This window comes from Notechis scutatus, chromosome 1 (assembly GCF_049901735.1).
Source record: "Notechis scutatus isolate UNSWTSFEM ecotype Mainland chromosome 1, rNotScu1.2, whole genome shotgun sequence".
Lineage (NCBI taxonomy): Eukaryota > Metazoa > Chordata > Lepidosauria > Squamata > Elapidae > Notechis > Notechis scutatus.
In genome coordinates this window covers 77,831,579-77,846,879 of record NC_142009.1, presented here as the reverse complement: position 1 = coordinate 77,846,879, position 15,301 = coordinate 77,831,579, and the positions used below count along the sequence as shown (strand labels likewise).

Genomic DNA, 15,301 nt, shown 5'->3' with positions numbered 1-15,301 from the left:
CAAGCAGAAAACCCTATAACATTTCAGACAAATGGTTGTCCAATCTCTTCTTGAAAACCTCCAGCATTGGAGTCCTCATCTATTTGTGTGTGTGTGTGTGTGTGTGTGTGTGTGTATACCCCCCAACACACATATATACACACACACATACATACTGATTTTCTGCAGGTTATTTTATAGGAAAGTAAAAAAAGGCAGAAACTGGCATTTCTGAGGTGGCAGATTGTTTCTTTTGTATGAAGTGAATTATTTATGCATATTGTCATAATTGCAAAGTAAGATATAATATCCTTCTTGAACCTTTCTTGATTTAATAGAGGGAACTTATCTTGATATCTGATGTTAATAGTTAGGCAAGCTTGTGTAGTAGCCTTACACTTGGAAGGAACAATTTAAAAAGTGTGATTGTGAAATAATATTAGGTTGTTTTTTTTCCCTGAGTGGAGAATTGCATTTTACATGGTTACATGCATTATGTATAATAGCTTGCTACGATATTACAACATTGATTTTTTTTTGTACATATTCGACTCATCTGTTTTCTATTTGGAAAACAATATATGTAAACTATCTTCCCTTAATTAGGGAGCTGAGGCCTCAGCAGGTTTAGAATTCAAATGGGCCACCATTCCTGCATGGGAAATCTGTTGTAGCTTGCTGCTGTTAGATCACAATATATAATGACTATCTGTATTTTATTCATCATACATTAATGCTGGGAGACTACAGGCAATTTGGTTTACCAGGAATTTTGAATTGATGCCCTTGTTAACAGAAAAGTATCATCCTGATGGTACTGAAGAGATCATCTTTCCGAACCAGACAGTGAAACGTCGCTATGGTGGAGGTTTTGAGGAAACCATTTTCCCAGATGGCACAATGGTTAAAATAGAAAAGTAAGTAATTACAGAGATTACTGGACACAGACTGGACACAGAAGACCATGGTATTGACTTAAGTCAACGTATCAGTTTCTTTGTCAGGAACTGTTAAAACAGAGCAGATCTTCAGGAGCTTTTTCTGCTGCAAGATTTGTGAATCCTGACAAGACCAAAGTATAGATAGTCCTCAACTTATGACCGTAACTGAGCCTCCCTCAATTGCAGTGTAAATAGTGACAGTCATAAAGCGGGTCACCACATAACCAATTTTATGACTTCTTTTGTAGTGGTTAAGAAATGAATGTGGACACTGGTAAGAAAATCCATTGTTGGTTATGGGACATTTTTTGTGTGTGCTGGAAATTGGAAGTAAATGCTGGTTCCTGGCAAAAATGTTGTAAATCACAGCCATGCGATCACAGGGCTCTGCAATTGGCTTGTAAATGCAGGCTGGTTGCTGAGTGCCTGTGATATGTAAAAATTACATATTAAGGATTATACCTGTGAAAATGAAAAACACCATATTTATCCTATTAATGACCAAGGGCAATATTACTGGAAGGGGCATCAAACATGTTAAGGAGATGTATAGGAGGAAGGTCGAGGGCCACTTTACTGAAAGTGACCCACGGCAGATGTGGAAGGGGATACAGGCCCCGACCAACTATAAAGGCCAGGGCCCAACGAACAGCGAGAGCAGTAGCACTCTGGCAGAGGAGCTAAACAGCTTTTTCACACGCTTTGAGACCACCAAGAACCTGGATATAGTGCCTCACGAGGATCACGATGCTGCACCTCTTTCTCTTCAGGTGCATGAGGTGAGAAAACACTGAGAGCAGTAAATCCCAGGAAAGCTGCTGGGCCTGATGGCATTCCTGGTGCAGTAGTTAAAGCATGTGCTGACCAGTTGGCAGAAATACTTACAGAGCTGTTCAATGTATCTGTGAAACATGCCATCATATCACAATGCCTGAAGGCTGCAACCATCATCCCCGTTCCCAAAAAAAGAAATATAAACACTCAATGGCTATAGGCCCATAGCATTAACAAGCTCCATTATGAAAGTTTTTGAGTGACTAGTTTCACAGCACATCAGAGACTGCCTCCCGCCCTCCTTTGATCAACATCAGTTTGCTTATAGAGCAAACCAATCTACAGAGGATGCTGTGGCCATCATACTTCATAGAGTGCTGAGTCATCTGGAGAACAGAGCTATGTGAGGATGCTCTTTGTGGACTACAGCTCTGTGTTTAACACTATCATCCCAGATATACTAGTAACCAAACTGTATAATCGGCAGGTCCCCACCCCTACGTGCTCCTGGATTAAGAACTTTTTGACAAACAGACCACAGTCTGTTAGACTTGGCCCCCACCTTTCTTCCACTATTACACTCAGTACTGGTTCCCCCCAGGGTTGTGTCTTGAGCCCCCTGCTATATGTACACCTTTGACTGCTCACCAAGCCATGCAACAAACACCATCATAAAGTTTGCAGACGATACAACTGTGATTGGTCTAATCTCCGGAGAGGATGAGACGGCATATAGGGCAGAAGTAGAGATCCTGTCTATCTGGTGTTCACAGAACAATCTGTCACTGAATGTCCATAAAACCAAAGAACTGATTATGGACTTCAGGAAACATGGACAGGACCACGCCTCACTCATCATTAACGGAGAACGAGTGGAAACTGTCCCTACAATCAGATTCCTTGGCCTCCATATTTCAGGTGATATCTCCTGGTCCCCTAATACCAAGGCCATTGTGAAGAAGGCTCAGCAGCGGCTGCACTTCCTGCGGGTTCTCAGGAAGAACAATCTGGATAAGAAGCTGTTGCTGGCTTTCTATAAAGCCTCTGTGGAGAGCACTCTGACATACTGTCTGGGTGTGTGGTATGCAGGCTTCACAGTTGAGGACAGGAAAACTGTACAGAGGGTGATAAACACAGCTCAAAAGATCATTGGTTGCTCTCTGCCCTCCCTGGAAGACTTAGCCAGGTCCCACTGCCAAAGCAGAATCAAGGCCATTATAGAAGACCCCTCACACCCTGGCAATTATCTTTTTGACCTGCTACCTTCTGGACGGCGTTTTAGGTCAATAAAATCCCACACCACTAGACTAACAAATAGGGCTATCCGAACCGCAAATAAACACAAAGTCACTACCTTATTAAGATGTGAAAAGATGTGAAATCTCAATACCCCATTCAGATGTATAATAACATATTACAGTACAATCCATCTCTTGTGTATTATACTCGGCTAAGCGTTACAGTCAGTGTTGGATGTATATTTTGTGTATATTTGTAGATATTGTACTCTCAAATTGCAAATGGAGATGTGGGTACTCTATTTTTCTTATCTTCATTTTTAAGTGCTTTGGTTTTATTGTATTGCGAACAGTTGCTGGGGTGCATCCACAATTTCGTTGTACTTGTACAATGACAATAAAGTTCTTCTAATTCTTCTAATTCTAATTCTAATTCTAATATTATATAATCATAATATAAAAACAAGATTGTTTGTGTTCTGTGAAAATGTCAAATTTCTGGCTGAATATGAAAATGTCAAACCTTTGGCAGAGATATGTGTAAAATCTTCAGTAGGTCACTTTGACTTGACGGAACTGTATAATGAGATATAAAATGCAGTCATGTGATCTCAGGGAGATGATGTCAGAATTTTGAAACGGTGTCGTAAGTTGTTTTGGGGACGGGTCTGATGTAACTTCAAATGGTCCCTAAGGACCGGTCATAAATTGAGACTACATGTATAAGCTATTCTTGACTTTCAGGCTAGGCAGAACCTGTGCATCATTTCTGTCACATTTTTTCCAAGGATTTTCTGGTTAATCTCTGTTAAATAAAGTATCCTTGTCTGATACCCATCTGGCTTATTGGCCGCCTTACTAAACTTATAAAAGATGCTTATTCCTGGAGTCAGGAATTCCTTGTCTTTGGACTTTTAAGCCAGACATATTTTTTTTATTTCTTTTACAGAAATGGAGATAAAACCATCCACTTTCGTAATGGCCAAAAGGAGATCCAAACTGCTGGGTCAAAAAGAAGAGAATACCCTGATGGTACTATAAAGACTGTATATGGCCAGTGGGAAACCAAGAACGTTGCCAAACAGATCCAAATGGAGAACGACAAGGAAGCACTTATTCTAGATGAATGACTCATTCCCCTAAATGGTGGCCTTACAACCCTGCTGTTTGCAGTTTTTCTGAAAGCCTTCTGCCAATGTTAAAGTCCAAATTGTAGGCAATACAAATAGAATACAAATTAATGTAAACAGTGACATAATCAGCATTTTAAAAAAAACTGATAGTGATGTTTAATATGAATTTATTTTTGAAAAAGCGGTGAAAAAAATGGTTATTCCCATCTGCCTGAAGTGGAAAGGAATCCCTTCCACTTCTTTGAATTCTGAAATTATAGCAAAAGTCTGCAGAGATACCCTATTAGTTTTTGTTTGAGCAGTGAGTAGTTGTGAGGAAGAATCAAGAACCACTATAATTCTGAAACCATACAAGTAATATGGTATATTCTAAATGGAATGGCATGGTGGCCTAGAGGTGGAGCTCTCGCCTCACAATCTGGAAGCTGTGAGTTCGATCTTAGGTAGAGGTAGATATTTCTATCTATGGCGCAATGAATCTGCTGCTAACTCTGCAGAGGGGTCAGGAAGGGCATCTATCTGTAAATGCTCAGCTTCAGTCAGTCACCCCAACTCCATCCCAATGCAAAGGATTACAGGGTCATTAAAAGAAAAAAAAATGGTATATTCTAAATAATCAGGCACAACTACCTCTAGCATGTGGAGCATATTGTAGTGATGTCAGAATTATGACACAGATACACTAACATAATCACACATAGCTGTATCCCGAGGTCTGATGGAAATACATAAGCTGTAGCATTTTGGGTAAAGGTGTTGTAAACCTTTTGCCATTTGCCCCACTCTGGTATGGATCATCATAGTTTTTATCGTGCAAGTTTGAATTCTTGTACTCATCTGTAGCCTTTTGTATGTGGCATTTTTAACGAAAACTATTTTTCTAAAATATCACCAGTTCCAATCAGATCAGGGTTACCTCCCCAGGATCTGAGTTTTGAGTTTTCTGTGACTAGCCAAGCCATTATTTGTTAAGCCAGGGTTTGTTGAGTTGGTCATAACTGACTAGATTCTCACAACATGCCAAGCCATAAACAGTGATTTACAAATCGCAATGAGATCAAGATAAAATTCATACTATATTGTTATGTGCAACCAGGCCAGAAAATATATCTTTCAGTCAGGAAGGCTGGGGCAATGCCTCTTAAAACTTGTGAATAGGCAGCAATAAGAATAGATATTTCTGGAGCCAGAAGGGCTAGTAGTTAAGTAGAAATGGCTACACATGCCAATCAAGTAGTTGCTGAATGAAAAAGCTGTTTGCATGCAACAGGAAGGTAAAAGTCTTCCTTGACTTACAACCATTTGTTTAGCTATCGTTCAAAGATGAGAGGCACTAAAAAAAAGTGAGTTACAACCCGTCCTTCCACTTATGAGACACTCATAGGATCCCCACAGTCATGTGATCAAAACGTGGGTGCTTGTAGCATCCCTGGGTCTTTCAATTGCCTTTGCAACCTTCCTAGCCAGTTTCTGATGAGCGAAGTCAATGGGGGAAGTTGAACTCACCTAATAATTTCATGGTTAACTTAACGCTTACAGGGATTTATTTAATCATGGCAAAAAAAAAAAAAGTATAAGCAGGCCCAACAGCACTTACCAACTGCCTTGCCTAGCAATGGTAATTCTGTCCTAGTGTTGTCACACATCAAGGTCTATCTATAGTTTTTACCCTCCCCTCTTTCCAAAAGGGAGGAGCTGAGTTGGCAGTTCTATTCAGGAAATTATGTAGTACAATGGAGCTTCCTAGAAATCTACAAGTAAATAGGAATCAGTGAAGTTTTAATGTTATGAATGTTCATTTCATACTCAGCTTGTAAGTGCCGTGTGTGAAAATAAATCTTATGTTACAGAAATGCCATAAGTGCTTCAGTGAAATGAAATCTGGATAAACATCTGCATCCAGATAGGTTTCACTCTTGAGGGGTGCATATCCATAGTATTTTTTCAACTGTGTGAAGAAATTCAGGTACTAAGATGTATAAATTTCAGGAGTTCTGTCCAGTGGTGGGATTCAAATTTTACTACTGGTTCTGTGGGCATGGCTTGGTGGGAGTGGCATGGCTTGGTGGGTGTGGCTTAGTGGGCGTGGCAGGGGAAGGATACGGTAAAATCCCCATTCCCTCCCCACCCCACTAACTTGCTTTCTAGCTCCGTTCTCCTGTGCAGGGCAACAAAAGAAGACCCAGCCTATCAGCTGGGACTCGGGAGGCAGAGAATAGATGGGGGCAGGGCCGGTCAGAGGTGGTATTCCAAATTACCAAAAATTTCCGCTACCGGTTCTCCAGAACTGGTCAGAACCTGCTGAATACCACTTCTGGTTCTGTCCCTGATTCTCCCTGTCACTCAACTATCTTTTTATTTGTTCATTTCCCTGGTATACATCTTTTTCCAAGTTGGTGATTTTTAGAAGTGTTGGAGTATAATGTGTATTATCACTGTTTGCATGGCTAAGAATCGATGGTTTGTAGACCAACTCATATAGAGGGTGCTGAGTTTGGGAAGGCTCACCGGGTGTCACATCTTGTGAATAGAAAGCTCACCTGGTGTCATATCTTGTGTTTGGATCCTGTGTGGGTCCTTCAGTGACAGGATGAGTATGTCTATGTTAGACCACAGAAAAGACTTCTGTATTTTTGACAAGTTCATGGGAAACAGATTGTTTGACCTTCTGTTTGTAATTTTGATGCTAAACTTGAATGAAAATTGAATGTGGCCAAAAGTCTTTTTAAAAATAAAACAATATGTTAGTACAACCAATACATTACTTGTTTATACTGTTTACTGATTCAAATGCCTTAATCTGAACAAACTGGTTAATATTTTATTTCTTTCGTTCCCATTATTTGTATAAGTGTAATAATATTTTGAAGGAGATCGTTGCAAATTTCCCAACATTTGCACATATATTGAGAAGAGACTTGTTTCAAAAGGAAAAAAAGGGAAGAAAAGTGTATAGGAGAGACTTCAAAATTTCTGTCCTGCTAGATATGTTGAATTCTAGTTATTTTATTGTTTGAGAAATATAGGTCTTGGTCTGGCACATCTGATGGGCACCACATTGAGGAAATCTAGTATAGGAATGGCACACATTATATTTTTGTCATCAGCTTTCAAGCTCTTTCAACAAAAGAGTATAAAATAGCTCAAACCACTTGTCTACTGGTTAACTAAGGCTTTATTTAATTTTTGAGGTTCTGGTTGTAATTCTCTATTCATTAATTTATGGATTTCCTGTATTACACTTTTGACATTCATTCCATTCTTAGACGCTTCAAGTGCTGCATCATTGAAAGGAAATATAAGGATAAAGTCACCTACACGGGGGAATGGCCGTCTATCTTTATCTGAGAGAAAATAAAGAGGAATAGTTGGCTTGTGGGTATAGAACTCTAGGGAGTTAAACCAATGTGTGGACTGCACAGACTCACATAGCGAATGACTAGTTCTTAACACCTGTCTGCTTTTGGATAATGGCTTCGATTGGATAGGCGTTTGGGGCATGTGCATCTTTTCACGTAATTGTGAAGTCAACGTTTTCCGAGGGTATGCACTAGCTGTTCTGCCATAGGTGGCTGTTCTTTTAGTGATCTGCAAACACGATGGAGAAGGGGAAGTTGTTGCTGATTTGATTCCTTTCCCACAAGCCAGGAAATCCAGTGGGACCTCTGACTCGGTTGTCAGCATATATTGCGATCGGCTGAAGCACGAGATCCTCCGATTGGTCCCTCTGCTTTTTCTTAAAGTATCAGCTTCCTTATAGTTCAGCAAGTCAACAATGTCATGGAGCAGCTTCCTTTTGACGACGACATCACTGGCACAGTCTAAACGTAGGCCTGGGCTGTGGTTTACTTCTAGAAGCCAGGGTTTCATTTTCTCATCGACCAAAATGTCAAACCCGAAGAGCTCAAAGCAGTTGGAAGTAAATGGTACTGAAGTGCTGATGGCCAACAAAGTTAGAATGACTATATGGTTGATCCTTTTCCATAGGAGCAGGTCATCAACATGGCAGCTTCGTAAATAGGCCCGAAATCTGCTAAAAGTCCATTTGCACCCAGAGCCAATGACATCTTTGTCCTTCCTATACGATGGTCCAAACTTGTTGATGCTTGAGTTTGTCAAGTGAGCGTAAATGTTGTCAAGGGATCTAAGGTCAAACTTCTCTGTTGCAAACCTCACCAGTCCTTCTTCGTATATATAAATTGTAAGGGGGTAAAAGCTTGTAACGCAAACATAAATACGGAGATCCCATTTGTATCCAGAAATAAGCAAAGGGTTACTGATATACTTTTGCACAATTACCATGCAGTCATAAACAAAATCCTTAATGTCTTGAAAAATGAGGATGCCTCTCCCGCGAGACCTATCAACTGGCTTGCAGATCCAGTAACTCAACTTTTTGCCTGGTATTTGCCTCTCCTTGGAGTACTCTGTTATAAATTTTATATAGTCATTGGGCATGATGAAAGCCACTGGACTGAACTCATACAGGGTGGTTCCATAAATTCCCTTCATGCGTTTCAGGTGTCTTGCCAAATAATCTTTCCGAGTGATTCTGATGGTTTCTGGATAGTGATTGAGTCTCTGCCATGGTTTGATGCTCTGGTGTTCTGTCATCGGGAAAGGGCAATTCTTCCAGTACAAGTTCCAGTCTTCATTATCTTGCTCATGCTCATTGTATTCAATCCAACCACGTTCCAATAAAATTTCACGAACTAGTGAAGGTACACTAGCCTGGAGCCGGAAGACTAGTGGCCTGGTGTTGCCTCTAGGCTCAACTTGTTTTGCTGCTGTGGAACTCTTACTTCCTAAAAAATTAATAGGGGCAGAAACAATTCATTCAATTGATTTGAATGATGAGATCACAAAAGAAATGCTATTGCTATCTACCGTGTTTCTCATATAATAAGGCCGGGTCTTATTTTTTTTTTTTGAGTCCCGAAAAAATGGCTAGGTCATCTTTTCGGGGGTGACTTAATTCTCCCCCCTTGCATCTTCGGGCGGGCGGGCGGCGACAGCTTGGATGTTGACCTCGGCGTTGGTGGGGCACTTTGTATTGGGGTCAACGCAGGCAGCACCATATCTGGGTGTGCAACAAAAGTACTTCCTAATGGCAAGCCCCCCCATCATTCCCCCCATTTCGTATGTTTTAATATAGGCCTTAATTTGGGGGGAGGGGCTTAATTTCATTTCATGCCTAAAAAACATGCTGTGACTTCCTATTGGGGGAGGCCGTATTGTTGGAGAAACAGGGTATTGCTAGCTCATCTTTTCTAAGCCAGGGGTCTGCCATCTTGGCAACTTTTAAGACTTGTGGACTTCAACCCCCAGAGTTCCTCAGCTGGCTGAGAATTAAAAGTCCACAAATCTTGAAAATTGCCAAGTTTTTTGGAGCCTCTGTTTTAGGCTACAAAAAAAAAATAAAAAAAATTACACGCTCTATAAATTAATCTCAGGACAAGTTCTTTCAATCCAGATAGTATAAAAACAAGCTGTATCTTTAACATTAAGGGAACATATAGGAAACAATTTGACAAATCTTCTCTGGGAATAAGGGCTCTGAAACCAGAACAAATATATAAGTTCACATTTTGTTCTTAACTCTGATTTTTTTTACTGTTTTACAAATATCTTACTGTTGTTACAATGTAAGAGCTCTATTAATTGAAACCAAAGGAATATCTTGTCCAACATTCTAATAGTCAGCATTCAATATAGTCAGCCAAATGCCTGGACAGGACATGTATTCATTAGGGCCATTCTGTTAATGGGGGCTAGTTTTAAGAGGCCTATTGCTCCTAATCCTGTTAAGCATCATATACCTATCATGACCAGCAACCATGAATAAGAACAGTAACTTTTGATTTGAGAACTGGAATCATAAGCTCTACTTATTTTCATCAAGTTTGTAATACCGTGCTTCAGATTAATGTACAGGTAGTCCTTGCTTAATGATCACAATTGGGACTGACAATTCCATTGCTAAGCAACCTGTTTCTTAAATGAGACATCACATGACCGCAATTTTGATTTTATTGCCAGCTTCTCCATTGACTCTGTTTGTAGGAAGCCAGATCATGAAATCATGACACCACTGTAAGTGTGAGGGCCTGTGGTAAAGTTACTTTTTCAATGTTCTTGTAATTTAAGATAGTTGCTAAACAGTTGCTCATTAAGTGAGGACTATTTGTACCTATACTATTGTTCAGATAACACTTTTCTTAACTAAATACTATTTCCGTATTTCGAATAATGGTTCCTATTGACTAGTTCATTAAATCAATATTTTTTGTCATAATCCCAGCCTTGTGTCCTACAAATATTTTATTTATTTATTTATTTATTTGATTTGATTTGTCAATCGCTTACAAGATAACAGGTATAAGTATAAACATAAGTAAGAATACAGGAAATAGATACAAATAAATGGGGTCAAAAGGACAGGGACAGTAGGCACAATTGTGCACTTATGCACGCCCCTTACAGACCTCTTAGGAATGGGGTGAGGTCAATAGTGGATAGTTTGAGGTTAAAGGAGTGGGGGTTTGAGGATGTAACAACGGAATCAGGTAGTGCATTCCAGGCATGGATCACCCTGTTGCTGAAGTCGTATTTCCTGCAATCAAGTTTGGAGCAGTTAACATTGAGTTTGTATCTGTTGTGTGCTCTTGTATTGTTGTGGTTGAAGTTGAAGTAGTCAATGATTGGTAAGATATTGTAGCAGATAATTTTGTGTGCTACGCTTAAGTCTAACCGTAGGTGGCGTAGTTCAAGGTTGACCAAGTCCCAAATCTCAAGCTTGGTGATATAGGGTATTCTGTTGCAAGCGAGGAGTGTCGTACTCTTCTCGTGAAATACTCGCTCAATTGTATTAATGTCTGATATACAGTGCGAATTCCAGACTGAAGAGCTGTATTTGAGTGTTGGTCTAGCAAAAGTTTCGTATGCTCTAGTTAGCTAGTTTGTTAGTTAGTTTGGCTCCATGTCCATAATTCCCAGCCATACTTACTGGAATTTGGGGTCAACTACATTGAAAACTAAAGTTTGCCTGGGCATGATTGTTGAACATGTCAATAAGCACACCAATTCCCTTTTGGTAGCAAATGCAAAGACAAGTGAAAGGCAGGAAGAAGAAGTCCAGAATTTAAACTCCAGAGGATGTGGCTTCTTCCTTTGACAGAAAGCAACAAGCTGGATAAAGTGGTTTTATCTTGGCTGACTTAAAGATGCTAATCTATCTAATACTTTAGTAGTTTTCTTGTCAGGTCAAGTTGAGCGTCTGCTAATTATGGAAGCCCAATACAACTAGAAAGGAAGATTACAACAAGATAGGGAAGATTTATTTCTATCTATTGCTGTAATCTAACCTTGATTTAAACTGTAATTTGAATCATAACTGTTACATCCAGTAATATTATCCGAATTGTAAAATTTGCTCTAAGGCACGGATGTCAAACTCAAGGCCCATGGGCTGGATCTGGCCCATGCGGTGCTTAGGTCTGACCTACGAGGCCACTCTGGAAACAGCAAATGACCGGCCCACGGTGCTTCTGCTCGGGCCACCACTGGCACCCCACACATAATTGATGTTGAGTCGGCCACACCCACCCTGGCCACTTCCACCCTGGCCCCCCCGAGGTCAAACCTTGAAGTGGCCCTCAATCAAATCGAGTTTGACACCCTTGCTCTAAGGGTACACCAGCATTACACAGTGAAACAATAAATATTCCATTATTAAACTATTCCAGTAGTATATGCCTGGTTGTCAGAGCATGTGCAGCAGCCTACTGTAGGTTATCCAACAGGAAAACAAACATCTCTACCAGCTTTTACATTTGCTCTTGGAATCCTCCTGGTTTAAAGTGCTTGCAACTGATCCTTGCATATTTACTCACATCACGTGTATGTTCAACTGAGTTCATATTTCTAAGAATTCCTATGTAAGCCTACAATTGGAACTTTTGGATAACTTGTCAGCAGGCTTGCTGATATCTTTCATTCATATCTGCCAGAGCTACGTTAGTGCATGATGACTCCTCTCAACTATAAGTAATCCATTTATATGTGTAGTATCTAGGCCAGTTTTCTTGCTACTCTATAGGTAGTCCTTGCTTGATCACTATTCCTTTAGCAACCATTTGAAGTTACAACCATGATAAATGAGGAGACTTATGGCCAGGCCTTGAAGTTGCAGCAGCAGCACCACAACCATTACAAAATTTGCAGTGTCCTGCAGTCAAGCAATAACCATTTGTGACTTTTCACTACTCGCTTCCAACTGCAAAATGATTGGGGAAGACAAGCAAGAATTTGCCAATGGCAGCCACATGACATTTTGCCTCACCACTCATGAGATTCACCTAAGAACCACAACTGAAGTTGCAGTGACTTCACACTTTATGACCATGCTGCTTAACCACAGATTTGCTGATCTCAATGACTGTTGTTAACTGAGGGCAACTTGTCCATCTACACTAGATACAAAACTGTCTACAGGCATAACTTGTTTGTTATGTGTATTTGTGTCAGATTTGTTTGGCATGAATGAAATGTTAAAACTAAAGAAATCAAAAGTACCTTTCCTTGGGCTTCTTGGTTCAGCAGGATTTTCAGTACTGTAAATATGTAAAAGTAAATGATTATCTGTCAATATCTGATAGGAAAAAATGTGCAAAATATTCAGATAAGCCTAATAAATGGGAATGACCCAGCACCTTATGGGGACTGAAAGAGCTTTATATCTAGTAGAGATGTATAGTAGAGATATTATACAGTATCTCTGCTCTGAAGGTAGCAAACAACAAATCGTAAAAAACAAAAACAACTTTATTAACAGCAATAATTAATTGACTGATTATGTGCCATTAAATAGTTTTCAACTCCTAACTCCTTGAACAACAATAGTACAAAAATCATTATAACATTTATGAAAGTTCATAAATAACATAGCAATTCAAGAGAGAATAGAAATTAGTTAGCAATTATTCCACTCTTTGGAATTCACTTAATTCCATTTGAGGTTACTAGATCAATCTGGTATGTTTTTACTTGCTTAGGAGATGGTGATTTTTTTAAAAATCTCACTGGGGCCAGTAAGCAGAGTTTGGCATTCATATTTCTTACATTTCTGTTCTGAATTTCCCACATCACAATTGGTAGTTCTGACAACGTGGTTACAAAATCCTCTATGCTGATCATTAATTGTTTCACTTGTATTAATTAAGCCTTATTTTGCTTTGCCCTTTCCTCATCTTCTCCATCTAAATTTAGATAGTAAATTCCTTGGGGGAAAAATACTGTCTTTTACTCAAGTGATGCCATAATCTCTTTTATTGACAGCAGGAGATGAAATGACCATTTCATTATAGGGCTGCTGACTTCTTTATTGATCCCTATTAGAACATTTTTCTTCATCCTGTGAAACTTTCACCCTTAAACTCTTTTTCACCTGATAGTTTCTGTAGTGAAATCAATCTCACTGCAGGGAAAAGAAGCATATTAAGTTATATTTCTCTGATGAATTGGAAAGACTTTACCATCACCATCAACAACATAGTTTTAAGAAATAGTTCTACATTTATTCTATAAGAATTGGACATCTTAATGATAACCAGATCTTCCTTATCCATTATCTATCTATCTATCTATCTATCTATCTATCTATCTATCTATCTATCTATCTATCTATCTATCGTATCATCTCTCTTTCTCTCCATCTCCCTCTCTCTCCCTCTCCCTCTCCATCATCATCATCCTCATCCTCATCATCATCTCCATTTTCTAAGAAATTATTGGATGGCTAAATATCAGCATTTTAGCTAGGAGACAAATATCTGTAAAAAAAACATTGCAAACCATATTTCCTCTGTAGCTGTGCAAATGTTATCTTTTCCATGGCTGGAATCTTCCTTTTCCCAGAGTGTCATCTTGACCATCTCATGCCAATTTGAAGCTTTCTTTCTTCCATTCTAATTGCCCACCTTTTGAGGAAAATCCACCATTTGAAGGTATTGTTTACAAGTTTCCAATCACCATAGAAACTCATGATGTAGTTCAGGTTGCCCATTCCAACATTCTGTTTCCTTGTTCTTTTGTTCTCCTCAACAGAATATTCAGTGATATTCCAATATCACACACTGGATGATTGCCAAATCTCCATTATCTGTTTCTGACATATACTTGGGTAGAGTGGTCAACAAACACTATGTCATACTTGATTCCCACAGAGATATGAACAAAAATTGAAAAAGATGAAATGAAAATATCTGTTGCATGTTTGTTTTGCTTGTGGTTCTCTTTGCATTTAATTAAGCAGCTATACTTAAGTAATAGCCATGCTGGCACAGCAGTTAGAATGCAGTATTGCAGGCTAACTCTGCTCACCTTGCCAAGAGTTCAGTTCCCTCAATCCTGACCATCCTTCCATCCTTCTAGGTCGGTAAAATGACGACCCAGATTGTTGGGGCAATATGCTGACTCTATAAACTGCTTAGATAGCGCTGTGAAGCACCATAAAGAGGCATCTAAGTCTAAGTGCTATTGCTATACTGTAATGCAGAATCTTTGATGTTGTGATGTCTAGCATTTGAAACAGTTATTTATTAGCTGTAAACTTGAAGGTAAGCTGCAGTTTTAATTCCTTTGTTATATTTATTTAACCTTTCCTGATATACATATAGCACAGTTTGTTGTTCAAGAACTCCCTATGCATGGATAACTTCATAGCTTCTTGATCTTGGATTGGAAGACTTTCTAGTAAAAGTTACCTCATGGTCTTCAGCACAACCCATCTGTCCAGCCTTGACTCAGGGAGAAGGCATCATTTAAATTTAAATCTCTACTTTGGTTGACTTTTTAAGGTTCAGGTGAAAATTCAGAAGCTATCAAAATAAGCATTAATAGCTGCTTCTTACCTTGGTCTTTCATGGAACAAATAAGTCATAAAGATTCAAACCGTTGCCTGGCAATGTGAAACAGATCTTACGAACACAAGCAAATGTTGCCATTGGCATGAAAACCTTCACCTATTCTTTCTTTTCTTTAGCGTATTTACTTCCCTGTCTCAAGCAGAATCAGAGAGAAATTAGATGACCAATGACTTTGTCAGCTCTTGTTCTTACTAGACCCATGCAAAGTTCATCCATTAAGTTTTCTTAATAAGAGTGGAAATAAGAGTTAGCTTGGAGCAGAGATATTTGCAGCCATTATGCGCCTAGAACAGGGGTCCTCAAACTTGACA

The 15,301-nt window shown here is 39.3% G+C and overlaps 3 protein-coding genes across 8 annotated transcripts in view; 1 reads left to right on the top strand and 2 right to left on the bottom strand.

The window, feature by feature from the left end:
• The window catches only part of LOC113417082 (uncharacterized), a 44,465-nt gene extending 37,643 nt beyond the window's left edge, over positions 1 to 6,822 (top strand). For all 4 annotated transcript variants that reach the window (XM_087968961.1, XM_087968970.1, XM_087968979.1 and 1 more), the window contains exons 18-19: positions 776 to 896; positions 3,882 to 6,822. In XM_087968961.1, coding sequence (XP_087825087.1) covers positions 776 to 896; positions 3,882 to 4,062 — 302 coding nt within the window. In that variant the 3' untranslated portion in view covers positions 4,063 to 6,822. The remainder of the gene's footprint in view (positions 1 to 775; positions 897 to 3,881) is intronic.
• The window catches only part of TTLL2 (tubulin tyrosine ligase like 2), a 10,045-nt gene continuing 1,557 nt past the window's right edge, over positions 6,814 to 15,301 (bottom strand). The window contains exons 1-3 of one of the 3 annotated variants that reach the window (XM_026675293.2): positions 13,918 to 15,301; positions 12,640 to 12,677; positions 6,814 to 8,870 (exon numbers count right to left, since the gene is read on the bottom strand). The exon at positions 13,918 to 15,301 is cut by the window's right edge and continues 197 nt beyond it. In XM_026675293.2, the coding sequence (XP_026531078.2) occupies positions 7,222 to 8,870; positions 12,640 to 12,677; positions 13,918 to 13,997 (1,767 nt within the window). In that variant the 5' untranslated portion in view covers positions 13,998 to 15,301 and the 3' untranslated portion in view covers positions 6,814 to 7,221. The remainder of the gene's footprint in view (positions 8,871 to 12,639; positions 12,678 to 13,917) is intronic. The other 2 variants (XM_087968997.1, XM_087969005.1) reach the window with 2 other exon arrangements.
• Positions 7,223 to 15,301, bottom strand: part of UNC93A (unc-93 homolog A) — a 36,154-nt gene continuing 28,075 nt past the window's right edge. The window contains exons 10-11 of the mRNA XM_087969017.1: positions 12,640 to 12,677; positions 7,223 to 8,870 (exon numbers count right to left, since the gene is read on the bottom strand). The gene's annotated coding sequence lies outside the window, so the exon portion shown is untranslated. The remainder of the gene's footprint in view (positions 8,871 to 12,639; positions 12,678 to 15,301) is intronic.